The sequence below is a fragment of the Odocoileus virginianus genome, chromosome 33 (genome assembly GCF_023699985.2).
Source record: "Odocoileus virginianus isolate 20LAN1187 ecotype Illinois chromosome 33, Ovbor_1.2, whole genome shotgun sequence".
Classification (NCBI taxonomy): Eukaryota; Metazoa; Chordata; class Mammalia; order Artiodactyla; family Cervidae; genus Odocoileus; species Odocoileus virginianus.
The window spans coordinates 37,544,772-37,562,324 of NC_069706.1; the positions used below are offsets into that span (position 1 = coordinate 37,544,772).

The 17,553-nt window shown below is 54.4% G+C and overlaps 1 protein-coding gene across 5 annotated transcripts in view; it reads left to right on the plus strand.

The window, feature by feature from the left end:
* The first annotated feature begins 11 nt into the window (after nucleotides 1-11).
* The window catches only part of RADIL (Rap associating with DIL domain), a 79,285-nt gene continuing 61,743 nt past the window's right edge, over nucleotides 12-17,553 (plus strand). For all 5 annotated transcript variants that reach the window (XM_070460482.1, XM_070460484.1, XM_070460487.1 and 2 more), the window contains exons 1-2: nucleotides 12-112; nucleotides 890-959. In XM_070460482.1, coding sequence (XP_070316583.1) covers nucleotides 91-112; nucleotides 890-959 — 92 coding nt within the window. In that variant the 5' untranslated portion in view covers nucleotides 12-90. The remainder of the gene's footprint in view (nucleotides 113-889; nucleotides 960-17,553) is intronic.

Below are 17,553 nucleotides of genomic sequence, written 5' to 3' on the forward strand. Positions count from 1 at the left end.
CGCCTCCCAGGCTGAACCTCCGTGAGCTGGGCCCCTGGGCCTCCCACATGCGATGGCTGGTGTGGATCATGGCCTCAGTCGGCACCGTCTATGTCTTCTTCTTCCATGAGCGGTAAGCCGGGGCTGGGGGAGAGGGGGCGGGCTCTCGGGGGGCCGGGTGCGTCCATCGGGGCCTCCTCCCTGCCCCTGGCGGGACGAGACCTCAGGATGTGCCCAGAAGCTTGTGGGCACACAGCCACGCCTGGTACCGCTGTGTCCAGGCCCATCGGCGGTCCCCAGGTCCACAGTCCATAGGGTCAGTGTGAGGAGGTTAAAATTAAAAAGTCACTGTTGGTGCTTCCACCCGCTGAATGGGGTCTTCCTGAAGCTGCGTTAGCAGGTGAGAAGGAAAGGGCCCCAGGGCCGCCCACCCCCTTCCATCCTGCTGAGAGACAGGATGGAAATGAGGACGTGGGGGAAGGAAGCAGCTGGAGAAGTGAAAGGCAGCCGCAGACCCCTGGACGGCAGACGGGTGTTGGTTGGTGCCGCTGCTTGGATGGATGGAGAGCGATTGCTCGAGCTTTGTGGTGAAAGGTGCTGGGATCGAATAGTAATGCCTGCCCTGGGTTGAGCAAGGGCGGCGCCCCCAGGCATGCTATGCCCACCCAGCATTTGCCACTCTGGAATGTCAGTTCACAGGTGTGGAAACCAAGCCTCAGAGAGGGACAGGGACCCGCCCACGGCCACCCGGCTCTGCCAGCACTTGCTGGGTGCAGCTGGATGAAATCTGAGCTCAAGGGTGCTGGCCAGAGGGCAGAGTCCCCTTCCATTACTCTTGCGGCAGGGGGTGTCCCCTCCCAACCCCAATGGGGGAGGTGCTGCTCACCGGGAGGCCTTGTCTTCCTGGCAGGTACAAGCTCGTGGAGCTGCTCTGCTATGTCGTCATGGGCTTCTTCCCCGCCCTGGTCGTCCTTTCCATGGTAAGTCACCCCCACCCGCTGTGGGCCTTGCATCTGGCTGGAGGGGGCCCAAAGTGGTACTGGAGATGGTGAGGTTGAGCCTGCTGCCCCGGCAGATAGCAATCGGAGGCCGGGGGGCCGCGTGACTCGCCCGCCAAGGCAGGGGACGTGCAGGTCGCCCTGGGCTCGGCTCCTCGGTTCTGTGGCTCCTCAGTTTTGGGGCTCCTCCTCTCTCTGCTTCACCTCAGTGGGTTCATTAGTCCCTCTGTGCTCCAGTTTTCCTGCTTATTTAGGGATCAGCTAAGGAAACTCAGGGAAAGGGACTGGAAGGGTGCCTGCGACACAGTAAGTTCCTGCTGGCTAAATCAAATCTATAATGATAATAACATAGGTGGCCAGGGACGCAGAGCTGAGTCTCCAGCTTGTGACAGCCCCCTTAGCGTTCCTACTCAACATTTTCCCTGTGAAAACATGAGTTGTTTGTTGTTCAGTCGCTAAGTCATGTCTGACTCTTTTGCGACCCCATGGATTGCAGCATGCCAGACTGCCCAGTTCTTCACTGTCTCCCAGAGTTTGCTCAAATTCATGTCCATTGAGTTGGTAATGTATGTCCATTGAGTCCATAACGTGAGTTATCTAATGCCTCTTCATGAAAAACAGAAGATATACAACAAACCATTACGGATGGTTAACAGGCACGTCTATGTGGATATGTAGACATGATGACTTGTTTGCTTTTCTTTTACAAAAAAATGGGATCACGCTGTACAAACTGCTCTACCACATGCTTGTCTCACTTGGCGTGATGTTGAGGGCCCGTCACACAGAGCTGTACCTGCCTCGGGAGATTGTTGTGAAGATGGCATCGGGTAACTCACGTCAGGCCCTGAGGATGGGGCATGGCAAGCAGTCCGTGCTGAGAAGTGTTACTGTGAAATGTCTTTAATAGTCAGGCATCACCCCATGGAGGGCTGGGTGCGTGCTTGTACATACCTTCAATGAAAAGCTCCCCAGCTGTTCCGTAGACCAAGGTGGGTCCCCACATGGCGAGGTAGATGAATCCCCACGAGACTGCATCGTGGAAGTGATGTATCAGATTGACAGGCGTGGCCCGAGCCCCCTTATCTTAAGTGATCCGTCCCTCTGGGCACATACATGCTTATGAAGTGCGTACCATGTATTGTGTGCACATAGACGAGTCTGGAAGGATACCATCAGACACCTATTGGTGGTAAGCAGTGAGACCTGTGGGAAGGGGGCCCAGGAGACAGGGCCCTGTCCCTCCTGTTCTCCTTGAGGCCTCGTAACAACCACCCAGGTGTCACTCGTGCTCATCTCGGAGGGCGCGAATGCTGCTCTTTTCTTACTGCTTTTTGTTTTTCTCTAAAATGTTTCGCCATGGATCAGTTCAGTTCAGTTGCTCAGCCGTGTCTGAATCTTTGTGACCCCATGGACCACAGCACGCCAGGCTTCCCAGTCCATCACCAACTCCCGGAGCTTACTCAAACTCATGTCCATTGAGTCGGTGATGCCATCCAACCATCTCATCCTCTGTCATCCCCTTCTCCTCCTGCCCTCAATCTTTCCCAGCATCAGGGTCTTTTCAAATGAGTCAGCTCGTCGCGTCAGGTGGGCAAAGTATTGGAGTTTCAGCATCAGTCCTTCCAGTGAATATTCAGCACTGATTTCCTTTAGGATGGACTAGTTGGATCTCCTTGCAGTCCAAGAGACTCTCAAGAATCTCCTCCAATACCACAGTTCTTTGGCACTCAGCTTTCTTTATAGTCCACTCTCACATCCGTACCATGGATACATATGACTTTTTAAGAACTGTGATAACATACACATACAGTTTATGGTTTTAGCCATCTTTAAGGGTACAGTTCAAGGGCGTGAAGTTCATTCATCTCGTTGTGCAGCCATCACCACGGTCCTTCCACAGGACTGTCTCATCTTCCCTCACCCTGTCCCCACTAAACCTCAGTCCTTACCTGTTCCCCCCAACCCAGCCCCTGGTAGCCAGACAGCCATTGTGCTTTCCAACCATGCATTTGACTTGTTCAGACTGTCAAAGCCTACGGTCGCTGTCCTTCTGCGTCTGGTTTATTTCGCTTTGCACAATGTCCTTGAGGTTTCCCCCGTGTTGTATCATGTGTCAGCGTCTCCTCCTTTTTAAAGACTGAGTAATACTCCATCGTGTTAACTAACACGGATACCATTCTGCGTATCCATTCTCCTCCTGGTGGATGCTTGGGTTGCTCCCTGCTTTTGGCAGCTGTAATGATGTGGCAGTGAACTTGGTTGTACAAGTATCTGTGTGTATCTCTGCTTTCCCTTCTTTGACGTATTGCTTTTTAGGAAAGACAAAAAGCTATGACATACCCTTTGAAATTTTGACAGAAATGTGTTACGAGAATGAATTGGTGTGGCAGGGATGGGGTGGAAGAATTAATGACATCGGTGTGTTGAGTTGCCCCTCCTGGGACTCTGGGCGGCCCCGTCGTCCACGTGTCTTCTTGTCTGGGGTGGTGGGGGGATGGCTGGGTGGTTTTGGTCTTGCCAGCCACTCATCTGACCTGTGCTCACCCTTGTCCTTGCCGACAGCCCAACACCGAGGGCATCTGGGAGCTGGTGACCGGAGGGGTCTTCTACTGCTTGGGCATGGTGTTCTTCAAGAGTGACGGGAGGATCCCCTTTGCCCATGCCATCTGGCATCTCTTTGTGGCATTCGGTGCTGGCACACACTACTATGCCATCTGGAGGTACTTGTATCTGCCCAGCACCCTGCAGGCCAAGGTGTCCAAGTGAGGCGGTGCAGCATGCGTGGGGACATGTAGGCCTTCGGAGCAGAGCATCACGGGGAGTGTTCCTGCAAACCGAGCCCAGAGCACAGCGTCCAGGCCCGTCCGCCCTCCCACGGGTAGAGCTTTCAGTGGGTCCGAGATCACTTCTGCTGATAAGCCAGACCATCCCTTGGGTTCTAGGTGAGAGAGAAGGCATTTAGTCATTTTCACAGAGGAGAAATTAACCCTGTAGTGCGTTTCTATTCTAGAGAGATGATGTTTCCTAAAACAACCAACATTCACATCGTCAGAAAAGGAGGCAGACGGAGTCTTGGCCAGTTGAGGAATGACGGGCCCCATACATGCTTCTCAAGGCCCTGAGAAATCTATCGGGGAGTCTGGTGTTATTGATACCCCGGGTGGCCTGGGCCTCCTTCTGTGCTACCAAAGTCCTGGCTGGGGAATTATCCCCTGCTTGCGGGTGGGGGGAAAGTCACCCAGCTTGTAGATCAGGGATGGTGAGAATCCGTGACCGTGGCAGGCATCCCCAATCAGTTGCCGCGTGGTGCGGTTTCAGAATTCTTTCCACGACTTCTCTGGGCAGCCACTGCCAACGACTCGGCACTCGTGAGGGCACCTCTTGGCCTTGCCCGCCCCCGCGTGCTCCGCAGTGGGGTCGTGGCCAGACCACTTGGGCGTCTCCATGCTGGGGAGCGGGCTTGGTCCCCTGGCGAGGGCAGCTGGGGGCCGTGGGGGGGAGATGAGGGGCACCCAGAGCAGCCCGCCACCCTGCTGTTCTGCAGCGGGCTCTCCGCACAGCGGGCAGGCAGCGGGGGATGCGCCTCCTGTGCCTTGGCCGTTTCTTCTCGCCGACAAGCCCAGAGACATGACGAGAGCCGTTCACTGGGGTGGGGGGCAGCAGAGTCCAGGAGCTTAGTGTGTGGCTCCCGGTTCAGGGTTTGTGGCTCAGATTCTCAGCCGCCCCTGGAGGGAAGGCCTCGGGTCGTCTGATGAGGATCTGGGCAGGGCGTCCGGGACACCCCCAACCTGCGAAGCCCACGGCAGTCCAAAGACCAGCAGGCTTCCAGGGGTGTGTCCTCCGCCCTCTCGCGGGGCCGGGCCGGCGCTCGGGACTGGCACATGGGCATCTGCTGGGGAGGGAGCCAGGCCGCCTGCAGGGTCTGATCTGGCGTCTCAGACTGCGTCAGGATCTCTGTCTCGTTAGACAGACGTCACTCTCAGACTCCCAGCCAGGGTCAAGTGGGCAGAGACAGGGTGCCTTATGCCGAGTTCTCGCACATTCCAGGGTGTTGTTTCAGGGCTCTGGCGTCTAGAAACCCACATCCGAGACAATACTGAGTCCTCTGACACATCCTCAGGCGGGAGGGTTTCTGAGCTTGGGAATTTTTGTCCTCTTGCCTGGGTGTGTGTGTGTGTGTATGCAAACGTGCCCTGTGAGCCCACCAAGGATTTCCTATCAGTTGGGGGTCAGGGCTGGAGGTGGGGGGAGGGGAAACTTTGAGGGGGAGGGCAGGCTCACCCTGGTGGAGGGCAGGGACCCTGTGACCCGACCTCTGCTGGGGTCGGAGGTGGGGGAGGGACCACGTGGGTCCTGGGATGCTGTTTAGGGAAACTCCCGAAGCATGGCACCGTGGCAGGCGGAGACGACAGTCCCGTCACTGAGGGGCCGATGGGGGCCGAAGCCCAGCGGCAGGGCCAGTGCTGAGTGCTCAAGACGCGGACCCGGGACTTCTGTACTGTCCCCGGGCCCCCGCTGAGCGCCTCTGATGCCTGCGTTTCCTCATGCTCCTTCTCCTGGGTGTTGGGTGTGACATTTCTCCCTAGACGGCCCGCTCCTTTATCCCCACACCTTTTGAGGTGCCTGTTCCTCTGATGGGGACTCTGTTCACCCCTCATCCACCCAACTCCTATACATCCTTCAAAGCCCCACTCGGGCATTAGCACGGAAGCACTTCCGATCTTCCTCTGATTTAGGGGCTCCCCCACTCTGCTTCCCAACACCCCCTGTGCTCACCTGCCCACCCATGTTCCTTCACCCCTGGTACTTGTGCCTGCTGCCCCACATACGCTCCTGGAGGGAGGGACTGTGTCTTGCTAGACTCGGGACCAAGTCCAGCATCCTCCCACCCCTTTGTGAAGGCTTGGGCCGGCTCCTTAGCCTCTCTGAGCCTCGGTGTCCCCTGCTGTGAGATGAGTGTGGTAAGGCAACACCTCGCCGGGTTGCTGGAAGAGTCAGCAGGAGGCTGAATGTGAAACACTTCGGCCTGCTCTCCTCATTAGCTCCCTGAGTTGGAAAGCAATCCCAGATGATGCTAATGAGAGGCGTGGCAAAGCCTGTGCCGCCCGAAGGAATGAATCACTAATGGTGGAATGTCTGACTACAGACAGGCTGGGAGGACCCTGGAGGGTGTTCTGTGCAGCCTTGAGCACACTGCCCCCACCCCCCAACTCCAATTCAGGACCTGCTGCCCATGAACTGTCTCTCTTTCCCAGCATGATTCTGAAAATGAATTTCTCATCGCTTCTTGGCCTCTTGGCTAAGATCAAGTGAAAATGAATTTCCCAGGATGCCATTTAACCCAAGACCCTGGCATTCCTTCACATATATCACAAACATTGCAGGCAAGGAAAAAACATTCCTTAGTCTCTCGTTAGGTAAGACTCCGTCCCAGTAGCAACCTAGGCTGTGCCCGGGGGTGAGGGGCGGGGTGGTCAGGACACTGGAAATTGAGATGCCCGCCAGCTCCCTCGTCCTGTCCTCCTTTGAGGCCATCCTGTGCCAGGATGACCCAGCAAGGCAGCTATTGTGTCCCAAGGAGCCGGGGGAGGGAGGGGTTGGCTGCAGAGTGGCCTGTTGGACATTCTGGCACTTCAGCCACCGCTCCTGAGTTAGGCAGGCACTTCCAGGGCAGGGCGAGAGGTGGAGCTGGTGCAAAAGTTGGGGAGGAAGGCAGGAGCGGGGGTGGGGGGGGCCCCCACGGCATCCCACGCCACTGGACCGGCCTGCTGTTGACCACCTGCTCAATTAGTCCACTGGCGATCGTCACGACAGACGCGAGCAGGCATGTTTGCTGCAGGAGGCCTGGCTGCCAGCCGGCGGGGCTTCCCTGAAAGGCCCAGAGCAGAGCTCAGCCAGGGCTGGTCCCCCAGCCCAGGGGAGGGGTTTCAGTCACTGTCACAGACCAGAGCTGCCTTTCTGTCTCGGTTGCCAGCTGCAATTGCGTGTACAGCGGGAGCAGGGCTGAGCAGCCGCCGTTCCACCAGCCCCTGGGTCGGGCTGGGGAAGAATCCTAGGAAAGTGGAGGGGGGCCGCAGAGATGGGGCTCGTCAGTGGGCCTGGATCTGAAGCCCTAAGGCCACCGTGGCTGTGGGTGGATGTCCCGCACAGAGGGGTCAGTCCTGGGGCTTCTGGGGGGGCGGGTTTCAACTCTGCCCAGCTCTGTTTTCTGTATTTGCGAAAGCTGAAGCGCTCTGGAGGTTCTCCTGTAACCTTGCTCGAGCCACGGCAGTCAGACCCAGGCCTCTGTCAGGAACGGGGCAGGGTGGTGCTCACAGCCCCCACATGTGCTGAGACGGGCAGGTGGAGCTCAGAGGCTGAGAGATGGGCCTGGTGACCTGGTCAGAAAAAGACCTGTCAAACGCACCACCGCATACTGTGTGATCAGATGCTGAGATGCAGGCTCTGGGGACGGCTTTGTGGGGTACTGAAGGAGCCCGGGGAAGCCCCAGCAGCCACTTCCCCACGGGCAGAGCGGCTCAGGAGTACACACAGGTTACAGGTGTGGGTACAGGTGAGGGAAAGAGGCAGATACGGTCGTCGTATCATTATGAAAGGGCTTTCCTGGTGGCCCGGTGGTAAAGAACTCACCTGCCAATGCAGGAGATGCAGGTTTGATCCCTGGGTCAGGAAGATCCCCTGGAGGAGGAAATGGCAACCGGCTCCAGTATTCTTGCCTGGAGAATCCCTTGGACAGAGGAGCCTGGTGGGCTACAGTCCACGGGGTCGCAAAGAATTGGACATAACTGAGCGTCTAAACAACAAAAACAATCATTATGAAAACACTTTAAGTTTGGGAAGCCTCTGGCAGGGTCTTGGCGGGGCCAGGGGCCTAGACTAAACGTTGTGGAGAACCGCGGGTAGATCCAGCGTTGTCCATCTTGTTTCACATCTGGCAACGCGCGGTCAGCGGCGTTACCATAGACCAACGCTATCTGCTTCTAGCTGAACCTGGAGACGCGGGCGCGTCAGCGCGGAGGGGGGAGTGGGCGGGGGTCTGGAGACTCTCTTGGCGTCGAGCGCAGGCCCCAGGATCGTGGGGCACTGACAATGACCGCATGCCCAGCAGAGCACCTGGCGCCTAGCGGGTGCTCGGAGAAACGTGCGGACGGAACGGGGGATGGTGAGCGCGGGGCCGCGGGCTCCGCCTCCTCCTCCCTGAGGCTGAAGACGGGGCGAGGAGTTTCGCGTGAGTCTTGGTCCCTCTACGTCTGGGGCCGGATGGGGCAAGCTCCTGACCAGAGTCTCCAGGGACACTGCCCTGCCTTTCCTCTTGTGTCTCTGCTCATCGGAAGACACCTCGGGCTGTTTTTTTCGACTCAGGTTTGTGACAAGCTTTGCCTCTGCCCCAGGTGGGCCTGGAGCCCTGGTACTGCAGGATGAGGGAGACAGGAGCCCACGGGGAAACGAGGTCTGCCCACGTCGGATGGCAGTCTGGAGGGGCCTGAGACGCCTGTGGCTGGAGGCAGCATGTATCCTAGTGACTAGGAGGGGGTGGCTTGCTTTCTTTTCTTTTTTAACTGCACCAGAGCTTGTGGAATCTTAGTTCCACAATCAGGGATCAAACCTGGACCCACGGTGGTGGAAACTTGGGAGTCCTAACCACTGGACCGCCAGGGAATTCCCCTGGGGGTTGTTTTCTTAAAGATGTTTTCATTATAATGATAAATGTTTACTATAAAAATTTCAGAAAATGCTAGCAAGGTAGAAAATATTTGCCAGCATCTACCTCAGATAACCCTGGTGTCTCAGACAGTAAAGAATCTGCCCATAATACGGGAGACCCCAGTTTGATCCCTGGGTCACAAAGACCCCCTGGAGAAGGGAATGGCAACTCACTCCAGTATTCTTGCCTGGAGAATTCCATGGACAGAGGCGCCTGGTGGGCTGCAGTCTGTAGGGTCACAAGGAGTCGGACACTACTGAGCAACTAAAACACACACACATGCCTCAGAAAACCACTCCTAGTTTTTTTCTTTCTGTTCTCCTCACTCAGTAGGTACTATGTTTTGTTCATTTTGGCTGGGAGAGCTGCAGGGTCTTAGTTCCCTGACCAGCAATTAAGCCCAGGCCCTCCTGCAGTGAAAGTGCAGAGTCCTGACCTCTGGACTGCCACGGAAGTCCCTCGATGCGTACTTTTTATTTATTTATTTATTTTTTTTTCAAGGCGTACTTTTAAATTTTGATGTTTTCTTTTCTTGCCATAGACACCTTTATAGCCTGCTTAAAAAAATGACTTCCATTTCTCCTTATTTCAAGCTCTCTGTAAACATTCTTTTAAAAGCCTCCATTAAGTGGACATACCACAATTTCTTTAGTTATTCTTTTAATTCAGGAGACAAATATAGATTGATCTGTGACGAGGATCTTTCACCATCAAGTTTTGCCTCGTATGTAGTGTGTTTGCTTTCGGCCCCATGCACACGGTAGGTGGAATTTGCTTCCTGCTAATGTGGACTGCCCCATCCTGGCCACCACCATTCCTGTGGACACTGGGCGGATTGTTCTTACAACTGGCCACCGTCCTCATCCCTGGAGGAGAGCGGGATTATTTGGGAGGTTTGGAAAAGCCAGCCCGTGAGGCGCGAGGTGTGAGCGGTGGAGGGGGAGGGGAGCACGTGTCTGCGTGTCCTCCACGTGGCCTGTAGATTGAGGGCAGGAGGAGAAGGGGCGTCAGAGGCTGAGATGGTTGGACGGCATCACCGACTCAACGGACGTGAGTTTGAGCAAGCTCAGGGAGATGGTGAAGGACAGGGAAGCCTGGCGTGCTGTAGTCCGTGGGACACGGCCGAGCCACTGAACAAGAGGTGGTCTGGTGGCTCACAAGAGGGAGAGGCTGGCGGGCACGCTGCTGGCTGTGGATGCTGACCCTGCCCGATGCGGCCAGCTGCTGGAGGGAGGTGAGAAGCCCCTGAGGGCACTGGTGAGCTTTACACATGTGTGGTGCCATGGAGCCCGACTGTTAAGTTTTCAGGACTTTGGAAAGTCCTTAAACCACGGCTAGCGTGAATCTGGCCAGAGTGGAATATCTACAATTGTGGAAATCGGCCCAGCCTGCACATCAGAGCTTTGCCTTCTGGGGAGCTTGTTCACCAGCGGGCCGCGGCCCGCACCCCAGGCAGGCGTTTCTGTGCTCCGTCCCCTCTTCATGATTGGCAGGTCAGGTACACACAGTTGGGGGCTTCCCAGGTGCCGCAGTGGTGAAGAACCTGCCCGCCAATGCAGGGGACATAAGAGACACCGATGGATCCCTGGGTCGGGAAGATCCCCTGGAGAAGGAAAAGGCAACCTGCTCCAGTGTTCTCGCCTGGAGAATCCCATGGACAGAGGAGCCTGGCGGGCTACAGTCCAGGAGGTCACCAAGAGTGGGACACGACTGGGCATCTGAGCACACAGTCACACACAGTTACAGACGAGTGCTTATTCTCATCCATGTTTTCATGTATTTCTCCCCGCAAAGCCTGGCAAGATGAAACTGCTGTTTGTGCGTCTTACTTGGGGAGACTGAGGCTGCTCAGAGAGGCCGAGTGGTTTGCCCAGGGCAGCCCAGCGGCGGTCCCTGGCCGAGGCACCCTTCCTCCTCCCATGGGTCTGGGCTGTCTTGCTCCCGAGGGCTGAGCTCTGGGCAGCAGGTGAAGGCGTCTGTTTAACATCCTTCTGGGGCCAGGTTGCTCCTGATTTGGCTGCTGAATCCCCGAATTCCGTCCGTTTTGCCCGCGCCTCGGCAGCTCTGAGGGTGAGACCGCGGGTATTTCCTGCTGCCCCGTGGTGCTTGTCTTCTTAAGGCGCGCGTGTCCAGCCGACGGCTTTCCCACCAGCACACGGCAGTGTCCACACACTCAAACGGGTCCACGCGTGGAGAAGCGACTGCTCTCATCCACCTGGCCTGTCGGGTGAGGATTCGGGGTCTGCTGGGCCTGGCACAGCCGTGACTGATGAATCCTCCTCAGGTCCTCTAGGAATCTCTGCCCATTCCGCCCCCCCCCCACCTTCTTCTTGCAAACCTGGCCTCGCAATGGGCTTTTGAACCGACGTGTACGCTCGTGGTGGTCGGAGGGGAGGCGCCCATCCCGGCGGTGGCCCGGCAGCCTATTTCGGGAGGGTGACCTGTGCGTCCCGGGGTTGGCCCCGTGTGATTGCGGGGAGTCGGGCTGCAGGGCACATGGATTAGCTGGTGTTCGTGTTTTCCAAGCCTTCTTAATACCCATCATAAGAAATGCGTTTTACACGGCGACTCCGGTTTATATGTCCCGCCCTGAAACAGGACCTGCTGGTGGGTGCACTGTGACCTTCCCTAACCTACTCCGGCCCCCCGGCTCTATCTTATCCTATGGCATTTTTTTCAAGCTGTTGGTTGCAACCCCTGGAATGATTCTGTGGCATCCTCAGTTCTGGGAGCTGCTCTTGGCACACCCTCTGAAAAGCCCTGGGCCTTGGTGTTAGGGGCTTCGTGCCAGTTGGCCAAGATCGGCAGGGGTCAGCATGGTGCCATGCCTCGGGAGCCTGGGTGTCCCAGGGCCATATGGGGAGCTCTGAGGATCTGGTCACTCCAAACCCTGACCCCCCTGAGGGAAACACAGCGTCAGACTTTGGGGGTCTCTTGTCCTGGTGATGCTCCCATGTTCAGGGGCCCTTGGAGCTGAGTGGTTTAGGCCTTGGGTGGGCAGCATGCCTGGACATGTGGGTATTGGTTCAGGAAGCGTTGGGAAGGCGGGAGGGAGAGGGGGAATCCAGAGATTTTGGAAGAGCAGCTTTGCCTCTGTAAACAATTTCAAATTTCAGGCTCTGACTCTGGGGAATGACCAGTCCTGTTTCATGAGGAATCTGCCCACTTGTGCGCAGTGTAGACCCTGCGGCTTGTTAAGCCCTTTCGGTGGGGGTGGGGGTGGGGTAGCGACCAGGAGCTCTGATTGTCTTTCCTACTCATTTTTATAGATCTGTCATGTCTACAGTGTTTGGGATTGGCACATTTGTGGCATGACTTTTAAAAACCGTCCTGCTGGTACTGGACCTTTTCTGTGGTTGTGAAACTGTTGTTTTGTATTAACTCATTATTGGATAAACATTTGTATTAAGAATAATAATCCTGCTGGCGAATGTGGTCATTTCCAGTGGAGTAGAAAGAACTTAATAAAGATTCAAGATGCCTCACGCTTGCCCAGTTGTCTTTTTAAAAATAACATTGGTCAAAAGTTTTTTTTTTTTTTTTAATAAAAGCTGTTCATTGTAGAAAACTTGGAATATTTAGAAAAATACAAAGGAAAAACTGTGTATTGCTGTGTAACAAGTTATCCTGGAATTCAGTCTTAAAACAGCAAATAACCATCCACCTCTCTTTTGGCTTCTGTTGGTCAGGAATTCAGAATCAGCTTCAGCTGGTGGGGAGAGTCAGCTGAAGGCATATCCAGTCGTATGGTGCTTGGCGCTGGCAGCTGGCTGTGGCCCCTCACTGGGGAGGCTGGCCGAACACCCTGCTTTAAAAGATAGATCGTGGGACTTCCCGGGCAGTCCAGGGGTTGCAGGTTCAATCCTGGGTTGGGGAACTAAGATCCCAGATGCTGAGTGGTGTGGCCAAGATATGTGTTTTTTTAAAAGTAGATTTTATTATTATTCAGGGATGGCGAGGCCAACAGATCAGGAGATGACTGCCACTGAAAAGACAGTTATTCACAGACCCCAAGGGAAGGGGGCGTGCGCGGCCAGGCAGGGCTGCAGTGGGAAGCACAAGGTGGGTCAGGAAGCAGTTGGAGCAGGAGAATGTGGACCACAGCCTTCGCTGTGATTTCCCGGAAGGAATCGGCGAGGCTCTTTTGGTCTTTTCGAACCTTTTGTCCAGGCTTTGCCCCAACTGTGCATGCACACAATTATTTTTGGCTCATTATGATTTCCTGTGTATTGTAGGTCCCAGTGCAAGCATCGCAGCAAAGGGTTCTCCGGTCCCAGGCCTACCAAAATGCTGCCAGGCAGCAACAAGTCAAGTAAGCAATGAAAGATTAATCTTCATGGAAATGTCAAACCCAAGCAAGCATTTTGGCTCTTCAACAATATGCCCTCTAGAGGCCACAGTCTTGTGTTTATCACGAGGTCATATTTTTGGCTAATGAAATTAATCTTGATTCCTATGTGGTCTGAAACATATTCCCAGTCCCAAGAGTGCTAGAACTTCCAGAGACTTCACCACATGAGCAGTTTAATAATCACTGGGGTAGAAGATTTCTTAAAGCACCCCCCCCCCAGCCTAAAATCTTTGACAGTTAATATGACTCAAGTTTCTTTATGACAGACCCAACACTCAAAAGTAATTTGATGTGATCTACTTTAATTGGAAGGACTGATGCTTAAGGTGCAGCTCCAATACTTTGGCCACCTGATGGGAAGAGCCAACTCACTGGAAAAGACCCTGATGCCGGGAAAGATTGAGGGCAGAAGGAGAAGGGGGCGACAGAGGCTGAGATGGTTGGATGGCATCACTGACTCAATGGACATGAGTCTGAGCAAACTCTGGGATGATAGTGAAGGATAGGGAAGCCTGGTGTGCTGCAGTCCCATGGGGTTGAAAGAGTCAGACACGACTTAGCAACTCAACAACAACAGAATTTTAGTGTTACTGTTTGTTTAAACACTGCCAGGCTTCATTTCCCATCAGCATGCTAATGACTTTTGAATTTTATTATTATTTTAATTAAAAACTTTCATTGAAATATAGTTGATTTACAATGTGTTAAGTTTCAGTTATACAGCAAAGTGATATAATTTCATACACACACACACATGTGCTCAGTTGTGTCTGACTCTTCCACCCTGTGGACTGGACCCCGCCAGGCTCCTCTGTCCATGGGATTCTCCAGGCGAGAATGCTGGAGTGGGTTGCCATGCCCTCCTTCAGGGGGTCTTCCTGACCCAGGGATTGAACCCCCGTCTCTTTTGTTTCCTGCATTGGCAGGCAGGTTCCTTACCACTAGCACCACGTGGGAAGCCCATGTGTGTATATATATATATATATATATATGTATATTTTTTCTCTTTAACATTCTCTTCTATGATAGGTTATTACAAGATGTTGAGGATAGTTCCCTGTGCTGTACAGTGGGTTATGCTAATGACTTTGAGTCGATATTTCCCAACTAAATAGCTCACCCGAGGTACAGATCCCTAGCACCGAATGTTGGATGTCTACATCAGAATATATGCACAAACTTCAAACTGAATAGTATCAAGTGTTGTATCTCTGCAGTCCTGGTACCCTATACATTACTCTGTAGCTCTGGTAACCCCACATTGTCCTGTAGTCCTCTTGGTGTTGTTCAGTCACTAAGTTGTGTCTGACACTCTGCGGTCCCACGGACTGTGGCACACCAGACTTCCCTGTCTTTGACTCTCTCCTGGAGTTTGCTCAAGCTCATGTCCATTGAGTCAGTGATGCCATCCACCCATCTCATTCTCTGTCACCCCCTTCTCCTGCCCTCAGTCTTTCCCGGCATCAGGGTTTTCTCCCAGTGAGTCAGCTCTTCCCACCAGGTGGCCAAAGCTTTGGAGCTTCAGCTTCAGCATCAGTCCTTCCAATGAATATTCAGGACTGATTTCCCTTAGGATGGAATGGTTTGATCTCCTTGCAGTCCAAGGGACTCTCAAGAGTCTTTTCCAGCACCACAGTTTGAAAGTATCAATTCTCTGGTGCTCAGCCTTCTCTATGGTCCAGCTCTCACATCCGTACATGACCACTGGAAAAACCATAGCTTTGACTAGATGGACCTTTGTTGGCAAAGTGACGTCTCTGTTTTTTAATACGCCTAGGTTTAATACGTCTAGGTTCGTCATAGCCTTTCTTCCAAGGAGGAAGCGTCTTTTACTTGCATAGTCCTGTTACTCCAGACATTACTCTAGTCCTGACACCCCATACTGAGCTCGCTGGGACCTGGGACCCTTAACTGCAGCGCTTGCCCTTGGACAGACATCTCTTCAAGCAAGGAAATAAAAAGAAACTAAAAGGGGCTAAAAACAATTGCAGGCATGTGCAGGTGGGGCAAATTAGGGACAATCAGATACAAAAAGGCTACAAACCAACTGCCACATCTAAGGTGCTGGGAGCAAAAGCAGGGGCCTTGGCTTGATCCCCACTTGCAGCACCACCAAGGGGGTGGGCAGACCACCCAAGCGGCTCTTCCCGCCAGATGCGCTGATGCTCCCCGACCCTCACCCTTGAAGGAAGCAGCCCATGCTCCTTAGAGCGAGCCAGGGCACCTGTGACTTGTGTCCGCTCCTTAGCATGAGTCCCAAGACAGCCTCGCCTGAACTGCTTGTCTGGCCTCTTACCAGCTTCTGTTGATTAAAGGGTGCAAGGACCCAGCGCCTAAGTCCTGGTATCCGTACCTTACCAGTGCTGCTGCCGCCGCTGCTGCTGAGTCGCTTCAGTCGTGTCCGACTCTGTGCAACCCCATAGACGGCAGCCCACCAGGCTCCCCCGTCCCTGGGATTCTCCAGGCAAGAACACTGGAGTGGGGTGCCAGTGCCTTCTCCAGTGCGTGAACGTGAAAAGTGAAAGGGAAGTCGCTCAGTCGTGTCCGACTCTTCGAGACCCCATGGACTGCAGCCTACCAGGCTCCTCCGTCCCTGGGATTCTCCAGGCAAGAGTACTGGAGTGGGGTGCCAGTGCCTTCTCCGTACCAGCGCTAGGGGTACTAATTGTCAGCCGAAAGCTGTTTAGCAGGGGATGTGCGAAGACAAATGCTAACTGCAGAGGTGTCGGCTGGTGAGATCGCAGGGCGCCCCAAGCGCTGCTGTTGCGGGTCGTGGTGCTGAGCTCATGGGGGCGGAGCCTGAGCCGGAAACCACTCATTTCCAGCCCCTTCTAGGGATGGAGAGGTAACTTCCTCGGTGTGTCTGCTGCCTCCTTCCCTCCCTCTCTCCTGGCCTCTGGAGAGCCCAGGCTCTCTGCCCCGAACCTGCCCTTTGACCTTAACCAGATGTTTTGTCCTTTGGGCGCCTTTGGTCCCCCCACTTAGTTTGAGTCCCAGGACTCTGCTGCCCTCTGGTGGCCACAAAGGCCGTTTAACCTTACAGCTCAAAATTCTGCTCACCGGCCCATGGCGGCAGCTGCAGGAATACAAGTGTTGGTCGCTCAGTTGTGTCTGACTCTTTGCGACCCCATGGACTGTAGCCCGCCAGGCCCCTCTGCCCATGGGATTCTCCAGGCAAGAATACTGGAGTGGGTTGCCATTCCCTTCCCCAAGGGATCTTCCTGACCCAGGGATCGAACCTGTGTCTCCTGCATTGGCAGGCGGATTCTTTACCACTGTACCACCTGGGAAGCCCTTATTCTGAACTGGTGAGTGGATTTCCCAGAAGGAATACAAAGATGAATAAAATTCAGCACTTGCCCTTGAGAAGCTTCCAGTTGAGGGAAGGGGTGAGAGGTTGAGATTGGGTGGAAATCTGTTCATTCCCTTGCTTATTCACGTAACAAATATTTATGCAGCCCAAAATCTGGGGCTTCCCTGGTGGCTCAGATGGTAAAGAATCCACCTGCTAATGCAAGAAAGGCGAGTTCAATCCGTGGAAGACCCCCTGGAGAAGGAAATGACAACCCACTCCAGTATTCTTGCCTGGGAAGTTCCATGGACTGGGGAGCCTGGTGGGCTACAGTCCCTGGGGTTGCAAGAGTCAGACATGACTTGGTGACTAGCACTTTTTCACTTACTCTGTGCCATGTGTAGCAGTAGAGAAGACAGATGAGGAGCCGGCCTTTACGGAACTCAAATCCTAGTGTGTGTCAAATACACAGATGGACAGTGATAAAGGCCTATGAAGTAAACAGCTTGTGAGACAGAATGACTGTGCACAGGGGTGACCACCATGAGAATGGTCAGGAGGTAACAGAACTGTTTGTTTTGGCTGCACCACACAGTATGTGGGCTCTTAGTTCCCTGACCAGGGATCGAATCCATGGCCCCTGCAGTGGAAGTGCGGAGTCTTAACCACTAGGCCAGCAGAGTAGTTCCAGAGCTGGGTCTCAGGGAGCGGAGGACGGCATCGTGCCAGCGCAGCAGGAGGAGCGTTTGGGGAGGAGGACGCAGCAAGGGGAACGGTTTCAGAAGAGGGAGTGAGCTCGGTGTGTTTGAAGACAGAAGCTTGGCATCGCTGGAGCTCCGTGGTGGAGGGAGAGACCAGGTGGAGCGGTGAGCAGGGCCCCCCGGAGAAGGCCGTGGTAGCTGGACTTTAAGCTTGAAGAGAAGTGATTCGAGGACCACAGGACGGGGAGGAGAAATCTCTGACTTGCATTTAAGGAATGTGGTTTGATATAACATGGACTTGGTGAATAAAAAGGTAAAAAACAAGTCTGTGGGAGGGAATTCCCCAGCGGGTCCGGTGGTTAGGACTCCGTGCTCTCACTGCCGAGGGCCTGGATTCAATCCCTGGTTGGGAACTAGGATCCCACCAGCCGAGTGGCAAGGCCAAAAAAAAAAAAAGATAAATAAAGGTCTGTGGAGCACAGATCAGGGGCGTGTGGCCAGGTCTGGGGGCAGGGAGGCCTTTC